Source organism: Rhinopithecus roxellana, chromosome 19 (genome assembly GCF_007565055.1).
Source record: "Rhinopithecus roxellana isolate Shanxi Qingling chromosome 19, ASM756505v1, whole genome shotgun sequence".
Taxonomy (NCBI): domain Eukaryota; kingdom Metazoa; phylum Chordata; class Mammalia; order Primates; family Cercopithecidae; genus Rhinopithecus; species Rhinopithecus roxellana.
Window position 1 is genome coordinate 48814610 of NC_044567.1, and position 22110 is coordinate 48836719.

At 43.5% G+C, this 22110-nt stretch overlaps 1 protein-coding gene and 1 pseudogene across 2 annotated transcripts in view; both read left to right on the top strand.

The window, feature by feature from the left end:
* Window positions 1-2116: 2116 nt before the first annotated feature.
* LOC104669340 lies at window positions 2117-2741 on the top strand (annotated as a pseudogene). Its single transcript, XR_748972.2, has one exon. The product of XR_748972.2 is annotated as a 60S ribosomal protein L12 pseudogene (transcript).
* Window positions 2742-2981: 240 nt separating this feature from the next.
* Window positions 2982-22110, top strand: part of ATAD5 (ATPase family AAA domain containing 5) — a 64586-nt gene continuing 45457 nt past the window's right edge. Inside the window, exons 1-6 of the mRNA XM_030923471.1 lie at window positions 2982-3437; window positions 5784-7678; window positions 8843-8951; window positions 13753-13917; window positions 18265-18391; window positions 18872-18953. Coding sequence (XP_030779331.1) covers window positions 3372-3437; window positions 5784-7678; window positions 8843-8951; window positions 13753-13917; window positions 18265-18391; window positions 18872-18953 — 2444 coding nt within the window. The 5' untranslated portion in view covers window positions 2982-3371. The remainder of the gene's footprint in view (window positions 3438-5783; window positions 7679-8842; window positions 8952-13752; window positions 13918-18264; window positions 18392-18871; window positions 18954-22110) is intronic.

Genomic DNA, 22110 nt, shown 5'->3' on the forward strand with positions numbered 1-22110 from the left:
ATGAAAAAAGCAAATTGGCTGGGCACAGTGGCTCACCCCTGTAATCTCAGCACTTTGGGAGGCCGAGGAGGGTGGATCACCTGAGGCCAGGAGTTCCAGACCAGCCTGGCCAAGATGGCAAAACCCTGTCTCTACTAAAAATACAATTAGCTGGGCGTGGTGGTACACACCTGTATTCCCAGCTACTTGGGAGGCTGAGGCAGGAGAATCGCTTGAACCAGGGAGGTGGAGGTTGCAGTGAGCTGAGATTGTGGCGCCACACTCCAGCCTGGGTGACAGAGCCAGACTCCATCTCAAAAAAAAAAAAAAAAAAAAAAACCAGCAAATTGCTGGTGGAGCGTGGTGCCGGGCTCAGTGGCTCATGCCTGTTATCCCAGCACTTTGGGAACTCGAGTTGAGCAGATCACCTGGGGTCAGGAGTTCGAGACCAGCCTGGCCAACATGGCGAAACCCCGTCTCTACTACAATACAAAAATTAGCCCCGCGTGGTGGCACGCGCCTGTAGTCCCAGCTACTCGGGAGGCTGAGGCAGGAGACTCGCTCGAACCTGGAGGCGGAGATTGCAGTGATCCGAGGTCGTGCCACTGCACTTCAGCCTGGGCTACAGAGGGAGACTCCGTCTCAAACAAACAACAACAAAAACGATACACTCAAACAAATGTAACAGGCTATATTCAATATAATTGCAACTTTAACGTAAAAAAAAAAAAGAAAAAGAGCTGTTTTACCAAGGACCCGACAACACAGGGCGCGTTCGCATCAAAACCGTGAAGTAAAAGGCGGCCCGGGTCATTATAGAAAAGTACTACAAGGCCGGGCGCGGTGGCTCAAGCCTGTAATCCCAGCACTTTGGGAGGCCGAGACGGGCGGATCACGAGGTCAGGAGATAGAGACCATCCTGGCTAACACGGTGAAACCCCGTCTCTACTAAAAAATACAAAAATCTAGCCGGGCGAGGTGGCGGGCGCCTGTAGTCCCAGCTACTCCGGAGGCTGAGGCAGGAGAATGGCGGGAACCCGAGAGGCAGAGCTTGCAGTGAGCTGAGATCCGGCCACTGCACTCCAGCCCCGGCGACAAAGCGAGACTCCGTCTCAAAAAAAAAAAAAAAAAAAAAAAAAAAAAAAAAAAAAAAGAAAAGAAAAGTACTACATTCGCCTGGGCAAAGACTTCTATACGAACAAGCGCGTGTGTGAGGAGATCGCCATTGTCCTCAGCAAGAAGCCCCGCAACAAGATAGCAGGCTATGTCACGCATCTGATAAAGCAGATTCAGAGGGGGCCAGTGAGAGAGAGGTATCTCCATCAAGCTGCAGGAGGAGGAGAGAGAAAGGAGAAGACAATTGTGTTCCCGAGGTCTCAGCTCTGGATCAGGAGATCATTGAAGTAGAATCCTGACACTAAGGAAATGCAGAAGATTTTGGACTTCGGTAGTCTGTCCAACCTGTAGGTCACCCAGCCTACAGTTGGGATGAATTTCAAAACGCCTCGGGGAGCTGTTTGAGTCTTTGTGTAATGCTGTAATATTTTCAATAAACCTGGGACAATGGGAAAAAAAAAAGAAAAAAGGAAAAAGAAAAAGTAAAGGCTAACCAAACCCATGAAAACAATGCAAATGATGCATGAGATTAGAAACCAGAAAATTACTGGCACCCTGCGAGGACTGAACACAGGCCAACCAGATGAAGCAATGACTGCTTTTCTCGGCTGTTCGAGAGGACGAAATCCACAGAAGAAATGCCTCCTTAGTCGAATAGGTACTTCGACTTTTACAGGTGTAAAGTCGAATTTTAGGCCGGGCGTGGTGGCTCAAGCCTGTAATCCCAGCACTTTGGGAGGCCGAGACGGGCGGATCACGAGGTCAGGAGATTCAGACCATCCTGGCTAACATGTGAAACCCCATCTCTACTAAAAGATACAAAAACAACAACAACAACAAAAAAAGTCGAATTTCGGATCCTGAGTGGACGTATATTGAGGTAGAAGGCTCGCCCAAATATTAGCATTTTATTGTGCATGGTAACAATGTAAATTATTTCCTTTTTCTGCATTTTCCTCTTTAAAGAGGGGCTAGCCTAGGGCGTTAAGAGTCTAAATTTTCCTCTCTCGGCTTTCGGCTCGGAGGGGGCAAAGGTGAAACTTTCTTCGGTCGTTCCGAATCCGGGTTCATCCGACACCAGCCGCCTCCACCATGCCGCCGAAGTTCGACCCCAACGAGATCAAAGTCGTATACCTGAGGTGCACCGGAGGTTAAGTCGGTGCCACTTCTGCTCTGGCCCCCAAGATCGGCCCCCTGGGTCTGTCTCCGAAAAAGGTGGGTGATGACATTGCCAAGGCAACGGGTGACTGGAAGGGCCTGAGGATTACAGTGAAACTGACCATTCAGGACAGACAGGCCCAGATTGAGGTGGTGCCTTCTGCCTCTGCCCTGATCATCAAAGCCCTCGAGGAACCACCAAGAGACAGAAAGAAACAGAAGAACATTAAACACAGTGGGAATATCACTTTTGATGAGATCATCAACATTGCTCGACAGATGCGGCACCGATCCTTAGCCAGAGAACTCTCTGGAACCATTAAAGAGATCCTGGGGACTGCCCAGTCTGTGGGCTGTAATGTTGATGGCCGCCACCCTCATGACATCATAGATGACATCAACAGTGGTGCTGTGGAATGCCCAGCCAGTTAAGCACAAAGGAAAGTATTTCAATAAAGGATCATTTGACAACTGGTGGAAAAAAAAAAGTCTAAATTTTAATTCTGTCAACAACTGACTAGGTGACTTAGTGAAATCACGTCCTCAACGGTGAAACTGATAGGACAGAAGTTCAAATTTCCGAATTCCCGGGTTGGCTTTCAATTCCACCATGCGATCGTTCCGCCCCCCGCGAGTTCGCCAAGGGAGTTATTTTGGCCCTCTCGACACACCGTCCGCGCAGCCTCCAGAAACAGCCGTAAACTCCGCCCCTTGCGCTCAGGACGGCGCGAAAACCCAATTGACAAGAATTCCCTCCGAAGCGCTGTGGTCCGATCTGCGTTCCGCTTGCTTTCCCCGCCCAGGCCCGGTCCCGGTCCCGAGCGCTCAGCCTGGAGCGCGGGTTTCGAGGGCACCCTACATACACTGGCCGTGCCTCAGGGATCTCGCTGCCCGCGCTTTCTCATTGCCTCTTTCCGTGTTCGACTCGGCTGATCTGGGCCCAGCCTCCGCTCCGGCTCCCTGTCGGTGGGCGCGGGGGAATCCTAAACGGATTCCCAGAAACTTACAGAATCCCAGAAACTTGCTCCTACTGGAGCGGGCCCGCCTCCATGGCCTCCAGGCAGACCGGGCTGGACCGCGTAAGGTCCTAGGAGACGGGATTCCAGGAAGCGGGGAGTATGGTGGGGGTCCTGGCCATGGCGGCTGCAGCTGCTCCCCCTCCCGTGAAGGACTACGAGATTGAGGTGAGGTTGAGTCGAGGATCTGTTGAGTTCCTTCCTCTGTCTTTTGGGGGACTGGGAGGTGGGTCTGGGGGGAGGTGATCCTGACTTTCCCTCTGTAAGGGGAAAGGTGGGACATTGTGAGGACCCACAGCTGTGACACATTGTGTGCAGCGGTTGCCAGAGCGTGTCGTTTTTTAGAGTCGTGACAAGTCCTGATAAACATTTGGATTGTGAGATATTTGCGGGGCACAGTAAATTGGGGACTTAAGATAACACGGCCAGTTCCCAGATCCCGAAATGTTGGTGGAACGTGATGTTTTGTACTTCTGGCATGTCACAGAGGATCCCAGGGTCAAGTTCTGGGTTCGTGATATGGAATCACTGAACTTTAGCTCTGAAAAAGATCTTTAAGTTCAACTAGTTCATACATTCACCTGTGCTTGGAATGCCACTTTTTTTGGTCTACTTAGTTGTTATGCTGATATTCCTTTGCTAAATCAAGGCAGTTAGTTACTCAGCTTGTCTTCTGGTACTTGATGTACACAGTTCTTGATTTTTATGTCGTCTGTTTTATCAATCTTTCCGTTACAGTTTCTGGTTTTGGTGCCCTAATGCTAAGAAGCCCTGTTTCATAATAACGATACTTACCATTTAGTATGGTAAGGGTTAAAACCTTATACACATTATTTTGCTTAATAGCAACCCTGTGGTCTATTATCTGTATTCTACAAATGAAAGAAGGTAAAAAGTAGCTAAAAGTAAGTTAAATTTTTTGAAAAAGTAAATGGAAAAGTTAAAAGTAATTTGCTTAACATTTTACACCAGTAAATGTCAGAGCCAGCATTTAACTTAGATTTGCCTGACTCCGGAGCCTATGTATGTTGCCTTTGATACAATTGCAGTTTTATTTATTATTTATTATTATTATTATTATTATTATTATTTATTTTTTATTTTTTTGAGACGGAGTCTCACTCTGTCACCCAGGCTGGAGTGCTGTGGCCGGATCTCAGCTCACTGCAAGCTCCGTCTCCCGGATTCACGCCATTCTCCTGCCTCAGCCTCCCGGGTAGCTGGGACTACAGGCGCCGCCACCTCGCCCGGCTAGTTTTTTGTAGTTTTTAGTAGAGACGGGGTTTCACCGTGTTAGCCAGGATGGTCTCGATCTCCTGAACTCGTGATCCGCCCGTCTCGGCCTCCCAAAGTGCTGGGATTACAGGCTTGAGCCACCGCGCCCGGTTATTATTTTTTTTGAGACGGAGTCTCGCTCTGTCGCCCAGGCTGGAGTGCAGTGGCCGGATCTCAGCTCACTGCAAGCTCCGCCTCCCGGGTTCACGCTATTCTCCTGCCTCAGCCTCCCGAGTAGCTGGGACTACAGGCGCGCACCACCTTCTCTGGCTAGTTTTTTGCATTTTTTAGTAGAGACGGAGTTTCACCGTGTTAGCCAGGATGGTCTCGATCTCCCTGACCTCGTGATCCGCCCGTCTCGGCCTCCCAAAGTGCTGGGATTACAGGCTTGAGCCACCGCGCCCGGTTATTATTTTTTTTGAGACGGAGTCTCGCTCTGTCGCCCAGGCTGGAGTGCAGTGGCCCGATCTCAGCTCACTGCAAGCTCCGCCTCCCGGGTTCACGCTATTCTCCTGCCTCAGCCTCCCGAGTAGCTGGGACTACAGGCGCGCACCACCTTCTCTGGCTAGTTTTTTGCATTTTTTAGTAGAGACGGAGTTTCACCGTGTTAGCCAGGATGGTCTCGATCTCCCTGACCTCGTGATCCGCCCGTCTCGGCCTCCCAAAGTGCTAGGATTACAGGCTTGAGCCACCGCGCCCGGCCACAATTACAGTTTTATAAATAATAAATCAATGGCGTTTTCTAATACATGTATGATTTCTTTTTTTTTTTTTTTTTTTTTTTTTGGAGACAAGGTCTTGCTCTGTCACCCACCCAGTCTGGAGAGCAGTGGCACGATCTTGGCTCATTGCAAACTCCGCCTCGCAAGTTCAGTGATTCTTCTGCCTCAGCCTCCCGAATAGCTGGGATTACATGCGTGTGCCACTACGCTCAGCTAAGTTTTTGTATTTTTAGTAGAGACGGGGTTTCACCACGTTGGCCAGGCTGGTCTCAAATTCCTGACCTCAAGTGATTCACCTGCCTTGGCCTCCCAAAGTACTGGGATTACAGGTGTGAGCCACCACGCCTGGCCTGGTTTAACTTTAAAGCTTATTTTCTTTCTAATGTATCACGTTTTTCACCTAAAGAAGGCTTCCTTTTTTTAATCCTATTACGTAAACCATTAGATCCATGTTTAAAATTTATATTTTGTATTATCTTGCTTGAAATAAGTGCCTTTTTTTCTTTTAAATTGCTAGCCATGCAAAAAGCGAAGGAAAGATGATGACAGATCTTCCTGCAAAACAATTACAAAATATTTATCACCACTAGGGAAGACTAGAGACAGGGTTTTTGCTCCACCAAAACCTAGTAATATTCTGGATTATTTTAGAAAGACCTCACCCACAAATGAGAAGACGCAATTAGGGAAAGAGTGCAAGATAAAGTCATCTGAATCAGTACCTGTTGACAGCAACAAAGACTGTATGACACCTTTGGAAATGTTCTCAAATGTAGAATTTAAGAAAAAAAGAAGGAGGGTTAATTTATCTCATCAACTAAATAATATTAAAACTGAAAATGAAGCTCCAATTGAAATTAGTAGCAATGATAGCAAAGAAGACTGTAGTTTAAATAATGCTTTTGTGGAAAATAGTACTTCTATTTTACTTTACAAGAAACAAGTAGAGGTACTTGCAGAAAACATTAAAGATACAAAAAGTCAACCAAATACTATGCCCTCCCTGCAAAATTCTAAAAAAGTAAATCCTAAACAAGGGACCACAAAAAATGACTTCAAAAAGTTGAGAAAAAGGAAGTGCAGAGATGTAGTAGATCTATCTGAAAGCTTACCCTTGGCAGAGGAACTAAATTTGCTTAAAGAAGATGGTAAAGATAGTAAACAGATGGAGAATACTACAAGCTACTCTAGAGATAATGTAACTGAAGCAGCCCAGTTGAATGATAGTACAATAACTGTCTCATATGAGGAATTTTTAAGAAGTCACAAGGAAAATAAAGTGGAAGAGATACCAGACTCTACAATGTCAATTTGTGTTCCTTCTGAAACTGTTGAAGAAATAGTCAAAAGTGGTTATATAAGTGAATCAGAAAACTCTGAAATTTCCCAGCAGGTACGCTTTAAGACAGTTACTGTTCTTGCACAGGTTCACCCTATTCCACTCAAAAAGATAGGGAAAATACCCCAAATTTTCTTGAAACAAAAGCAATTGGAAATGGAAAATAGTTTATCTGATCCTGAGAATGAACAGACAGTTCAGAAAAGAAAATCTAATGTTGTTATACAGGAGGAAGAATTAGAATTGGCTGTTTTGGAAGCTGAAAGTTCTGAAGCTGTGAAACCAAAATGCACTCTAGAAGAAAGACAGCAATTTATGAAAGCATTTAGGCAGCCAGCATCAGATGCACTTAAAAATGGAGTTAAAAAGTCTTCTGATAAGCAGAAAGATCTTAATGAAAAATCTCTACATGAAGAAGGAAGAGATGATAGTTCTAAAAAAATCATGGAAAATCCTGGTATCCAAATGGTTTCAAAAAATGGCAATTCACAGGCACACACTGATAAAGGAAGTTTTCCGAAGGAGAAAAATAAAAAGCTAAATAAGAAGAATAAGAAAACATTAGATACTGGGGCTATTCCAGGCAAAAACAGAGAGGGAAACACTCCAAAGAAAGAAACAACCTTTTTCTTAAAAGAGAAACAATATCAAAATAGAATGAGTTTAAGACAAAGGAAAGCAGAATTTTTCAAAAGCAGCACTTTATTTAACAATGAAAGTCTTGTTTTTGAAGATAGAGCAAATGATGACCTTCTAAAGGTTTCCTCTCTGTGTAACAATAATAAATTGTCAAGAAAAACCAGCATACCGGTTAAAGATATTAAGCTTACATATTCTGAAGCTGAATCTGAAGACAGCTTGCTAAATGTTTCCACGCCCAAGTCAACCAGAAGATCTGGAAGAATTAGCAGCACACCTACTGCAGAAACCATTAGAGGTATTGATTCTGAAGATGTACAAGATAGTAGTCCACTAAAGGCTTCCACTCCAAAAGCAACCAACTTACCAGAAAAGCGTAGTTTATATACAGCGGAATTAATAACAATACCCTTTGATTCAGAGAGCCCTATTAGGTAAGGTTTGTTTTTGTTCTAACGTTCTAGTATTCTGCATGTATTATTAGCTGGGGACAAAAATGCTTCAAGTATTGGAGGGTATTTTTTTTTTCTAGAACACAGCTATTAATAAGAAAAATAACAGGATTTCTTTTTTTTTTTTTTTTCTCACTGTGTCACCCAGGCTGGAGTGCAGTGGGGCGATCTCGGCTCACTGCAACCTCCACCTCCCAGGTTCAATCAATTCTCCTGCCTCAGCCTCCCAAGTAGCTGGGACTACAGGTACCCACCACCACACCCAGCTAATTTTTGTATTTTTAGTAGAGATGGGGTTTTACCATGTTGGCCAGGCTGGTCTTGAACCCCTGACTTCAATCCACCCTCCTGGCCTCCCAAAGTGCTGGGATTACAGTCATGATCACCGTGCCTAGCCTTGAAGAAAAAGAACAGAGCTTCAAAAATGCTTCTTTGTTTGCCACATTTAGTTAAAAATTAGTTTTAATTTTAATTTTTAATTTAATTTTATTTAATTTTGTTTTATTTTATTTTATTTTGAGATGGAGTCTCATTCTGTTGTCCAGTCTGGAGTGTAGTGGCACGATCTTAGCTCACGACAACCTCCACCTTCTGGGTTCAAGTGATTCTCATGCCTCAGCCTCCTGAGTAGCTGGGATTACAGGTGCGTGCCACCATGCCCGGCTCATTTTTGTATTTTTAGTAGAGAAGGGGTTTTACCATGTTGGTCAGGCCAGTCTTGAACTCCTGACCTCAAGTGATCCGCCTGACTCAGCCTCCCAAAGTATTGGGCTTACAGGTGTGAGCCACTGCACCCGGCAAGTTTGACTTAACTTTTGAATCAGTGGTTTGAAACTGATGGGAATTATTTTTTTCTCCTGTTTAAGAACATTCCAGAAATTGGAGCCCTAGTTGGTTCTTAGCTATCTATCTATCTATCTATCTATCTATCTATCTATCTATCTATATCTGTCTATCTGGAAACAAGGTCTCACTGTGTTGCCCAGGCTGGTCTCGAACTCCTGGGGTCAAGCAATCCTTCCATATTAGGGTCCTGAGTAGCTGGGATTACATGCAGATGCACAAGCTCTATTTTATCTATATTTAATTGAGATTCTTTATGTTATAATAATGAAAATGTTTCTGAATACCTTATTTTTATTTCAGAATGAAATTCACCAGAATTAGTACTCCCAAAAAATCTAAGAAAAAATCTAACAAAAGATCTGAGAAATCTGAAGCAACTGATGGAGATTTTATTTCTCACACTAAAAAGGTAATTAAAATAGTAGAGTCCTATAAGTGCCATTCTGTTTCCTTAAAAAACAAACAAAAAAACCCCACATTACTATTGGAAGTAATGAGCCATAATAAAATTCATGTATTTTATAAATTGGTTAACTACAACCCTATGATATTTTTCACTATTATCCCATTCCTCTAGTTAATTAAGATATCTTATTGTGAGGTGAAAGCAATTGATAAAGGCAGAGTATAATCTATTTATAAAAAGCTTTCTTAGTAAGTTTACATCGTGATCATTTTCCCTAACACTGATGATCTTAGTTTGGGCTGCTGTAACAAATTACCATACACTGAGTGGCTTAACCAACAGAAATGTATTTCTCACAGTTATGGGGATTGAGAAATGCAGGATCAAGGCGTCAGTTGATGCAGTGTCTGGTGAGGCTGTCTTCTTGTTTTCTCACATGGTAGAGAACAGGTAGAGAGAGGGCTTCACCCTCATGACCTAATCACCTCATAAAGGCCCTACCTCTTAATACCATTACATAGTGGGTTGATTCCAACATACGAATTTTCAGAGGATATATTCAGTCTGTAACACTGCCTGTAGGTCATGATTGAATTTTTCCTTTATTTCTGTAGATTAGAAATAGAGACTCAAAAGCAGAGTTTCTCAACCTTGCTATTATTGACATTTTGGCTGGATAACTCTTTGCTGGGGAGGGCTGTCCTGTGCATTGTAGGATGTTTAGCAGCACTCTGGCCTCTATCCATAAGATACCAGTAGCACCCAACTAACTCCTGTATAATGACAACCAAAAATGTGTCCAGACATTGCTAAATATTCCCTGGAGGGGAAAATAATCACTTCCACTTGAAAAACTACAGCTCTAAAGGGAGAGGTAAGATATACAAGAGTGGTTTAGTTGTTTCTGCAAAATAAGCTCCTCGTCCCCACCGTGGCAGAATTGGAGTACGTACGGGTATGTGTATTTCTTTTTTTTTTTTTTTTATTATACTTTAAGTTCTAGGGTACATGTGCATAACGTGCAGGTTTGTTACATATGTATACTTGTGCCATGTTGGTGTGCTGCACCCATCAACTCGTCAGCACCCATCAACTCGTCATTTACATCAGATATAACTCAAAATGCAATCCCTCCCCCCTCCCCCTTCCCCATAGGGGTATATGTATTTCAAAAAAGCCACCAAGGTGACTCTGAATTAATCCTTGGGTGAAAACAACTGCTACATTGGTATCTCCTTTGCTTCTATTCAGTAGCTGTCATTTTTTGGCATCTTACCACATTCTAGGCAGTGTGCTTAGTACTCACATCATTAATCTCATAAAGTAAATATTATTTAACCCTTATTTATAGATGAAGAAACTTGCTGTTAGTTCACAGGATGAGGAAACCTGTGTTTTTATTTGTGATTCTGGGAAGTGTCTTTCCTAGAGTTACACAACTATAAGCAGTTAGAAAGACGGTCTTTAGTCCCAGCACTTTGGGAGGCCGAAGCAGGCGGATCACCAGGTCAGGAGATCGAGACCATCCTGGCTAACATGGTGAAACCCTGTCTCTACTGAAAATAAAAAAATTAGCCGGGCGTATTGGTGGGCGCCTGTAGTCCCAGCTACCTGGGAGGCTGAGGCAGGAGAATGGCGTGAATCCGGGAGGCAGAGCTTGCAGTGAGCCGAGATTGCGCCACTGCCCTCCAGCCTGGGTGACAAAGCGAGATTCCGTCTCAAAAAAAAAAGAAAAGAAATATGGTCTTTAGTCTTTTGGAAAACATGCAAGATTCCAGCTGATTGTACCACAGCTAAAGGTTAAAAGTCTCTGTGGTGAACTTTGTCCCACATATTTTATTCTTCTTAATTCTAGAGGACAGCTTCAACTTTAACTTTTTTTAGAGATATTATGCCTTGGTTTGCCTCACGTACTACTTAAAATTGGGATTTAATGATAAATTTTCCAGCAAGAGAAGTCTCAAATGTATCCAAATTGGGACCTTTATCCAAACTTACTTAGATCAATTATTTTATCTCATTCTCTGTCAATGAACCTCTTACCACAGGGCCCTTGTTCTCTGAAGCCTTATCCAGGCTTGTGTACTAGCTCTAGGAGAAAATCTTAGTAATTTTCTGGGTGAGATTTTTCTTTTTTGTTTCTTTTTTCTTTTCGTTTGTTATTTTTGTAGAGACAGGGTCTTGCTCTTTGGCCCAGGCTGGTCTCGAACTCCTAGCCTCAAGCAATCCTCCAGCCTTGGCCTCCCACAGTGCTGGCCAGATTTTTCATGTTTCTATGAGAATAAGAGTAAACTGGTTCTCCTAACAGCTCCATATTCATAACAGCTTATTGTTTATCCTTTCAGATAATAGTTTAATAGTTAGATTTTTTCTCTCCAGACATTTTTCTCTGCTTAAATAGATACATCATCTGGGTTTTTTTTGGTTTTTGGTTTTTTTTTTTTTTGAGACAGAGTCTTACTCTGTTGCCTAGGCTGGAGTGCAGGGGCGCGATCTCGGCTCACTGCAAGCTCCACCTCCCGGGTTCACGCCATTCTCTTGCCTCAGCCTCCCGAATAGCTGGGACTACAGGCGCCGCCACCCCGCCCAGCTAATTTTTTGTATTTTTAGTAGAGATGGAGTTTCATCATGGTCTCGATCTCCTGACCTCGTTATCCACTCACCTCGGCCTCCCAAAGTGCTGGGATTACAGGTGTGAGCCACCATGCCTGGCCGATATGTCATCTTTTTTTAAAGGGATCACATAATGTAAACTGTTCTGCCTCTTTCTGTGTGTGTATGCTCAATTCCAACATAAAAACTTGTTGAACTCAATATGGAAAGCACATTTTCTGGACAATAATATTTAAATGCACATGGTCACATTGTATACCAATGGCAGTGCTAGGCCCTAAGGTCAGACTTTATTCTTACCTATGCTCTTTTTCCGTATCGTAATACCTTTTCAACCTTGTTCCAAGGATTCAGCCTGAAATACTCTTTGTACTCTAGACTACTATGTTGTATTTTTTGTTTGTTATTTTTTGAGACAGTCTTACTCTGTTGCCCCGGCTGGAGTGCAGTGCCATAATCATGGCTCACTGCAACCTCAACTCCCCAGGTGCAATCCAGTCTCTCACCTCAGACTCCCAAGTAGCTGGGACTACAGGCATCATGCCTGGCTAATTCTTAAATTTTTCATAGAGATGGAGTCTTGCTATATTGCCCAGGCTTGTCCTGAACTCCTGGGCTTAAGTGATTTTCTCACCTGGGCCTCCCAAAGTGCTTGGATTACAGGCATGAGCCACTGCACCTGGCCTTATGTTGTACTTTTTATGTAATAGATCTTCTTGGTCTATCTGTCTCTGTTTCTCTCTCTATATATAGGTATGTGTGATGTATATACACATGATAGACACAGTAATAAAGTATACTGTATAATTGCACTATACCTGTTTGTACTCTTTCTTTCTTTTTTTTTTTTTTTTTGAGACGAAGTGTCACTCTGTCACCCAGACTAGAGTGCAGTGGCACGATCTCTGTCCCAGGATCTCTATCCCCGGTTCATGCCATTCTACTGCCTTAGCCTCCCGAGTGGCTGGGACTACAGACGCCCGCCACCATGCCCAGCTAATTTTTTGTATTTTTTAGTAGAGACAGGGTTTAACCACGTCAGCCAGGATGGTCTCCATCTCCTGACCTCGTGATCCGCCTGCCTTGGCCTCCCAAAGTGCTGGGATTACAGGCCTGAGCCACCGAGCCCAGCCGTCTCCTTTTTTTTTTTTTTTTTTTTATGAGACAGAGTTTCCCTCTTGTTGCCCAGGCTGGAGTGCTGTGGTACGATTTTGGCTCACTGCAACTTCCACTTCCCAGGTTCAAGCGATTTTCCTGCCTCAGCCTCCCAAGTCATTGGGATTACAGAGGCCCACCACCAAGCCCAGCTAATTTTTGTTATTTTTTAGTAGAGATGGGGATTTCACCATGTTGGCCCAGGGTGGTCTCAAACTCCTGACCTCAGGTGATCCACCCACCTCGGCCTCCCAAAGTGCTGGGATTAGAGTTGTGACCCATTGTGCCCGGCCTCTTTCTTCTTTATCACATATAAGAAGCTTGAGGCTGGGTGTGGAGGCTCACGCCTGTAATCCCAGCACTTTGGGAGGCTGATGCAGGCAGATCACCTGAGGTCAGGAGTTTGAGACCAGCCTGGCCAACATGGTGAAACCCCATCTCTGCTAAAAATGCAAAAATTAGCTGGGTGTGGTGGCGTGCGCCTGTAGTCCCAGCTACTTGGGAGGCTAAGGCAGGAGAATCGCTTGAACCCGGGAGGCGGAGGTTGCACTGAGCTGAGATCGTGCCAGTGCACTCTAGCCTTGGCAGCAGAGCTAGACTCCATTAAAAAAAACAAAACAAAACAAAACAAAAACCCAAAAAAAGCCTTGAGGCCAAGGTCTGTGTATTATAATACTATTTTCTTTATGGTCTGCAGCCTAGAACCATGCATATAATAGGCTGGGTAACTGTTCAGATTTGGAAAGTACTTTGCCTGAATTTGGTGACTAAAATTAAAAAATAGATTGCCAAGTCTATACTGCAGACATCCTCTTGGGTGTTTTACTCACATGTAATATATTTACCTGGATAATTTCAAGTAAGAAATAAAGGTAAACTAATAATAACTAGACACATTTCAATTTAAGGTCCCTGGTAAGATTTGAAAAACCATTTGTTTGTTGATTTAATGTGATTTGCGATTGTATTTTTTTCTATTATTAAATATAATATATTTTCCTGTGATGTAAATTAATATTTCAATTTTTTTGTCTAGGCAAGCAACGCTTCAAAAAACATATCAAAAGCAAAACAGTTGATTGAAAAAGCAAAAGCTTTACACATCAGTAGGTCAAAGGTGACTGAAGAAATAGTGATACCCTTAAGGCGCTCCTCTAGACATCAGATACTTCCTGAAAGGAAGAAATTGTCAGAAACGGAAGTAAGTATTATAAATATCTGTTGGTATAAATTCTGTCCTATTTTGCTGTTTGGTGTGGGAGAAGGAAACCATTATAAAGTTGTAAAGTAGGTTTGTGTGATAGCTTGAAGTGGTAGAGACACTATCATTTTCAATTTTACTTTAAAAGCCTTCTGGCCGGGCGCGGTGGCTCACGCCTGTAATCCCAGCACTTTGGGAGGCCGAGGCGGGCGGATCACAAGGTCAGGAGATCGAGACCATGGTGAAACCCCGTCTCTACTAAAAATACAAAAAATTAGTCGGGCGCGGTGGCGGGCGCCTGTAGTCCCAGCTACTCGGGAGGCTGAGGCAGGAGAATGGCGTGAACCCGGGAGGCGGAGCTTGCAGTGAGCCGAGATCGCGCCACTGTACTCCAGCCTGGGCGACAGAGCGAGACTCCGCCTCAAAAAAAAAAAAATAAATAAATAAAAGCCTTCTGCATTTTTTGTCTGCAGAATACAGTTTGAATCCTTCTTAAGTCACTCAAGATCTTTCATAGGCTGAACTACCTCTTTGCTTTGTTTTTTTTTTTTTGAGATGGAGTTTCCCTCTTGTTGCCCAGGCGAGAGTGCAATAGCTGGATCTCAGCTCACTGCAAGTTCTGCCTCCTGGGTTCAAGCGATTCTCCTGCCTCAGCCTCCCGAGTAGCTGAGATTACAGGTGTGTACCACCATGCCCAGCCAGTTTTGCATTTTTGGTAGAGGCACGGTTTTACGATGATTGGCCAAGCTGGTTTCAAACTCCTGACCTCAGTTGATCCACCTGCCTTGGCCTACCAGAATGCCAGCCCTCTTCCCTTTCTTCAAAACAACTCTTTCCTCTAGTCACACAGAATTGTTCATTTCTCCCTCAATGGTGCAATTTTCACGGTATTTGTTTTATTGTTATCAGCTTGAAATATACATTCCAGGTATTCTCTTCTATGTGAGGAATTCCTACTTAAACTTTGAGATCCTGCTAATTGCCAGTACCTCCTCTTTTTAAAAAAATAGTTTAATTGAGCTATAATTCCTATACATGTATTTCACCATTTAAAGTGTACAATTCAGTGACTTTTGTATAGTGACAGAGTTGGGCATCCATTACCATAGTCAATTTTAGAACATTTTCGAATTTCCCCAAAAAGAGATTCTTTTCTTCTTGTCACCCCCCAATACCCTCATTCCACCAGCCACAACGAACTACAAATCTGCTTCTGTCTCTGTAGATTTGCCTGTTCTGGACATTTCATATAAATGATATCATATAGCACGTGGTTTTTTGTGTCTGGCTTCTATTACTTAGGATGTGTTTTCAAGATTTATGCTGTAGCCTCAGTATCTCTTTTCTTTCTGTTGCCAAATATCCCATTCATCACCTGATGGACATTTGGGTTGTTTTCCCTTTTTGGCTATTCTGAGCATTTTACCACCTTCTCTTCGAAACTGTGCTTGTATTTGAGAGTCTTCTGGTTGAATATATAAAAAGAAAAAAAACCCAAAAAAATAAAATAATGGGCCAGGCACAGTGGCTCACGCCTGCAATCCCAGCACTTGAGTGGCTGAGGCGGGAGAATTACAAGGTCAGGAGGTTGAGACCAGCCTGACCAACATGGTGAAACCACGTCTCTACTAAAAATACAAACGTTAGCTGGGCGTGATGGCATAACCCTGTAATCCCAGCTACTCAGGAGGCTGAGTCAGGAGAATCACTTGAACCCGGGAGGCAGAGGTTGCAGTGAACCTAGATTGTGCCACTGCACTCCAGTCTAGGCGACAGAGCAAGACTCTCAAAGAAAAATTAAAAATTGGCTGGGCGTGGTGGTTCACGCCTGTAATCCCAGCACTTTGGGAGGCTGAGGCGGGTGGATCACAAGGTCAGGAGTTCGAGACCAGCCTGGCCAACATACTGAAATCCCATCTCTACTAAAAATACAAAACTTAGCTGGGTGTGGTGGCAGGCACTTGTACGCCTGTAGTCCCAGCTACTCTGGAGGCTGAGGCAGGAGAACCACTTGAACGTGGGAAGCAGAGGTTGCAGTGAGTAGAGACCACACCATTGCATTCTAGCCTGGGTGACAGAGTGAGACTCTGTCTCAAAAGAATAAATAAATAGGCCGGGCGCGGTGGCTCAAGCCTGTAATCCCAGCACTTTGGGAGGCCGAGACGGGCGGATCACGAGGTCAGGAGATCGAGACCATCCTGGCTAACACGGTGAAACCCCGTCTCTACTAAAAAATACAAAAAACTAGCCGGGCGAGGTGGCGGGCGCCTGTAGTCCCAGCTACCCGGGAGGCTGAGGCAGGAGAATGGCGTAAACCCGGGAGGCGGAGCTTGCAGTGAGCTGAGATCCGGCCACTGCACTCCAGCCCGGGAGATAGAGCGAGACTCCGTCTCAAAAAAAAAAAAAAAAAAAAAAAAAAAAAGAATAAATAAATAAAAATAAATAAAACAAAATAATGAGAATAATGAAAGCTGTGCTTGCTGATGCCTTCAAGACAAATAGTTTCTTTCCCAATCTGTACTTTTGTATGTTTTTGTATGTTGATGGTGCACTCACCATACTGTATTATAACTAGTTAAACTATCTGCCCATGGACTAGCTCTCCCTCTCTTCCCTGCATTCAGATGTAACATTTGATGCCAATTCTTGAATTTTGTCTGTGTATTCCTAATTTCTTCTTTGTTGCCTCACACATGGTTAAGTGCCTGGTAAATCTATGCTGATGACAGGAAAATAACAGACTTCATTCTAATGTATTTCTAGGATGTACAGTTCCAACAGGGCTATAACCAGACTTTTTATAGCTTGGTCATATTAACTGTTTTATTTGGAATACAGTCTATTAGTTGCTTTTTTAAAAATTTCTGCATATGAATACCAGGTCATATGTTAGTTGCTTTTTTTTTTTTTTTTTAAGGTGGAGTTTTGCTCTTGTTGCCCAGGCTAGAGTTAATGGCGCGATCTCGGCTCACTGCAACCTCTGCCTCCTGGGTTCAAGCGATTCTCCTGCCTCAGCCTCCCGAGTAGCTGGGATTACAGGCATGTGCTGTCATGCCTGGCTAATTTTCTATTTTTAGTAGAGACAAGGTTTCTCCATGTTTCTCAGGCTGGTCTTGAACTCCCGACCTCAGGTGATCTGCCCGCCTTGGCCTCCCAAAGTGCTGGAATTACAGGCATGTGCCACCATGCCCAACCTTAGTTGCTTTTTCAAAAAAGAAAGCCTTGTTGGGCCTGGTGGCTCACACCTGTAATCTCAGCACTTTGGGAGGCCAAGGTGGGAGGATTGCCAGAGTCCAGGAGTTTGAGACCAGCCTGGTCAACACAGGGAGACCCTGGCTCTACAAAATATACAAAAATTAGCCAAGCATAGTTGTGTGCGCCTGTAGTCCTGGCTTCTTGGGTGGATGAGGTGGGAGAATGGCTTCAGGTCGGGAGGTTGAGGCTGCAGTGAGCCATGATCATGTTATTGCACTCTACCCTGGGTGGCAGAGTGAGACCCTGTCTCAATTTAAAAAAAAACATGAGTCACACCTGTAATCCCAGCACTTTGGGAGGCCAAGGCTGGTGGATCATGAGATGAGGAGATGGAGACCATCTTGGGTAACACGGTGAAACCCCATCTCTACTAAAAATACAAAAAATTAGCGAGGCGTGGTGGCGAGTGCCTGTCATCCCAGCTACTCGGGAGGCTGAGGCAGGAGAATGGCGTGAACCCAGGAGGCGGAGCTTGCAGAGCTAAGATCTCGCCACTGCACTCCAGCCTGGGCAACAGAGCGAGACTCTGTCTCAAAAAGAAAACAAAAAACAAACGTGAGGCCAGGCGCAGTGGCTCACTCCTATAATCCCAGCACTTTGGGAGGCCAAGGTGGATGGATCACCTGAGGTCAGGAGTTTGAGTCCAGCCTGGCCAACATGGCGAAACCCCATCTCTACTAAAAATGCAAAAATTAGCTGGGTGTGGTGGCGCGCACCTCTCATCCCAGCTACTCGGGAGGCTGAGGCAGGAGAATCTCTTGAACCTGGGAGGCAGAGGTTGCAGTGAGCCAAGATTGCGCCACTGCACTCCAGCCTAGGCAACAGAGACTCCAACTCAAAAGAAAAAGAATAAAAATAAAAAAGAAAGCCTATGGTCATAATAAACGCACCCTGATATGATATAAGCTTGTATGATGTAAGCATGGACTCCTGCTATTCTATCATGTGTTTTCTGTTTCAATTAGATAATATCTGATGGGAGGTGTATGGAGCTGCTAATTATGTTTTCTATGATTTCTATCACTGTGATTCTTTTGAAATTTCAATGATATTATATGATTTAATTAAATTTTTTCTCCTATTTTATCTTAGGATTCTGTTATAATAATAGATTCAAGTGCTACTGCTTTAAAGCGTCCAGAGAAAAATCAGAAGGAACTTCAGTGTTTGAATGATGTGCTAGGAAAGAAACTTAACACATCCACTAAAAATGTACCTGGTAATCAGATTTAATAACATTTATGATGTTTATGATGTATATTAGAATGTTCTGGGGTTTTTGTTTTGTTTTTGTGTTTTGGGGTATTATTCTGAATGTGCTGATGATTGAAATTTAGTATCTTATATAAAATTGTAACTGTATTATATTTCTATTTTAGTAAGTAAAGTTATGATATAGTGAAGAGTTTTTCTTTTCTTTTTTTTTTTTTTTTGTGACAGAGTCTTGCTCTACTAAAAGGCAAAAACTTAGCCCGGTGTGGTGGTGCATACTTGTAGTTCCAGCTACTCAGGAGGCCAAGGCACGAGAATTGCTTGAGCCCTGGAGGCGGAGGTTGCAGAGAGCCAAGATTGTGGCACTGCACTCCAGCTTGGGTTAGAGTGAGACTCCTTCTCAAAAAAAAAAAAAAAAAAAAAAAGAAAGTAGCTGAAGGTGGAGATGGTAAACATTGATACTAACCTAAGTATTTATTTTTCTAAGGAAAAATGAAAGTCGCTCCTTTATTTCTTGCCAGAAAAGCACGAAAAGCAGCTGATCCTGTCCCTGGTTTTGATGAAAACAGGTCAGTCCAATACAAATTTTTAAATGCCAAAATATTTTATGGAATGTATTTGTATTGATTTGTTTACTTTGATGAGAAAGCATGTGAATTATCATTTGAAGCTCTAGTAAGTCCAGTTTCAAAGTTGAAAATATTGACAATCCTGCCACTGCTATTTGAATGCCTTATTTTTTTGCAAATGCTTTGGCCATCGCTAGACAAAACAGAATAATAAGCAAACCAAAAATACAAAAAAGCTGATAATGAATTTTATTCAGTAAATATTTAAATACCTACTAGTATGTACCAGGCACTGTTTTTGGTATCAGAGATATTATGGGGATAAGACAGGACATATTCCCTGTCCTCATGTGGCTTAAGTGGAGATGGAAGATAGTCTATGATTAAACATTCATTGGGCCAACAAATGAAAAATTGCAGTTGTGCTAAGGAGAGGTATAATTCATATTGAGGAGGTTTGGTTGGTTAAAGAAGGCTTCACTGAGGAAATGACATCTGAACTGAAATCTGAAGGATGAGCAGGAGTTCATCAGGAGGAGGAACTGTGTTTCAGCCAGAGAGAATGGTCTGTGTAAAGTCCCTGTAGCTGGAAGGCGCTTGCTAAATACCAAAAACTGCTAGTGTGACTAGAGCACAGAGAGCAAGGGTGAGAGATGGGTGCCAGCCAACATAGGACCTTGGAGACCTTGTTAAGGGATTTTATCATTGTGTTAAGAGCAAATAAGAAGCAGCCAAGGGGTTTTAAACATAAATATAGACATAAACAGATTTGGATTTTACAAGTTTAATTGGCCTGCTGGATAAAGAATGGAATGGAAGAGGGGTTAGAGTGCATGTAGGAGTCCAGGTATTGTGAGATGATGGAGGTAAGGACTAGGTTTTTGGGGATGACGTGCAAAAAGATTTTCAGAGATGAATTAAAAATCTCTTGATGATTAATGAGATTTGTGGGGGTGAGGGTATGGGAGAGGAAGGTATATAGGATGACATGTAAATTCTAGTTTATGTGCCTGGGTGGCATGATGGAAGATCAGGTCTAGGAGCAATGTGGGTTCAGATTGTCTTTGTTTTCTGTTTCAGTTTTACTGAGGTATAATTATATATTGTTAAGCACACGCATCTTTTTTTTTTTTTTGAGATGGAGTCTCGCTCTGTCACCCAGGCTGGAGTGCAGTGGCGTGATCTCCGCTCACTGCAAGCTCTGCCGCCTGCCGGGTTCACGCCATTCTCCTGCCTCAGCCTCCCTAGAAGCTGGGACTACAGGCACCCGCCACCATGCCCGGCTAATTTTTTTGTATTTTTAGTAGAGATGGAGTTTTACCGTGTTCGCCAGGATGGTCCCAATCTCCTGACCTTGTGATCCGCCCGCCTCGGCCTCCCAAAGTGCTGGGATTACAGGCGTGAACTACCGCGCCCAGCACACGCATCTTAACTATGCAGTTTTGACAAGTGCATCTCATCAAGAAATAACAATCTTCCTTTTAACTCAGAAAGATTTTGTGTCCTCTTTCCTATTATCTCCACCACCACCATCACCACAAGATTACCAAAATTTTCTGATTTCTATTTTCATCAATTAGTTTGATTTCTATTACCATAGATTAATTTTGTCTATTCTAGAACATCAGATAAACTTCATGTATATATTCTTTTGTGTCTGGCTGCTTTTGCGTAGTATACACACCCACAAACACGTGCACACATACATGTTTTTAAATCAACTTCATTCAGATATATTGTCCATATAATGATATGTGCCCATTTTAAGTAAACAGTTTGAGTTTTTTGTTTTGTTTTGTTTGTTTGTTTTTTTGAGACGGAGTTGCACTCTGTCGCCGGGCTGGAGTGCAGTGGCGTGATCTCAGCTCACTGCAACCTCTGCCTCCCGGGTTCAAGCAATTCTCCTGCCTTAGCCTCCCGAGTAGCTGGGACTATAGGCGCACACCACCATGCCAAGCTAATTTTTGTATTTTTAGTAGAGACGGGTTTTCACCATGTTGGCGAGGATGGTCTCAATCTCTTGACCTTGTGATCCGCCTGCCTCAGCCTCCCAAAGTGCTGGGATTATAGGCGTGAGCCACTGCGCCCGGCCAACAGTTCGAGTTTTATTTTCTCTTTTTTTTAGACGGAGTTTTGCTCTTGTCACCCAGGCTAGAGTGCAATGGTGTAATCTCGGCTCACCCCAACCTCCACCTCCCAAGTTCAAGCGATTCTCCTGCCTCAGCCTCCTTAGTAACTGGGATTACAGGCATGTGCCACCATTCCTGGCTAATTTTGTATTTTTAGTAGAGATGGCGTTTCTCCATGTTGGTCAGGCTGGTCTTGAACTCTCGACCTCGGGTGATCCGCCTGCCTCGGCCTCCCAAAGTGCTGGAATTACAGGCATGAGCCACTGTGCCCAGCCCACAGTTTGAGTTTTAACAAATGTGCATATCTGTAATTATCACCACAATACAAATATAGAACATTTTCATCACCTCAAAAAAATCTTGTGCCTCATGGCAGTTAATTTCTGCCCAATCCGATGTAATCTCTTATCTGCTTTCTGTTGATATAGACTAGTTTGCCTTTTCTAGACTCTCATATAAATGAAATCCTGCAGTCGGTATACTTTTGTCTCTACTTTCTTTCCGGCAAGGTAGCATATCAGTTGTCTGTTCTTTTTTATTGTTCAATAGTACTCATTATATAAATATGCTACCATATATATATAGAGAGAGAAAGAGAGAGAGAGAGAGAGAGAAAGAGAGAGACAGAGATGGAGTCTTGCACTGTTGCCCAGGCTGGAGTGCAGTGGTGTGATCTTCACTCACTGTAACCTCTACTTCCTGGGTTCAAGCGATTCTCCTGCCTCAGCCTCCCAGGTAGCTGGGATTACAGGCATCCGCCACCATGCCCAGCTAATTTTTTGTATTTTTAGTAGAAACAGGGTTTCACTATGTTGGCCCGGCTGGTCTTGAACTCCTGACCTCGTGATCTGCCTGCCTCGGCCTCCCAAAGTACTGAGATTACAGGTGTGAGCCACTGCGCCCAGCCTACTGCAATATTTTTTATTTATTCTTTATTAATGGGCATTTGGGTTATTTCTAGTATTTGGCTATTATTAAATAGACTGCTATGAATATTCTTATACACATGTATGGACAAGTGTTCTCAT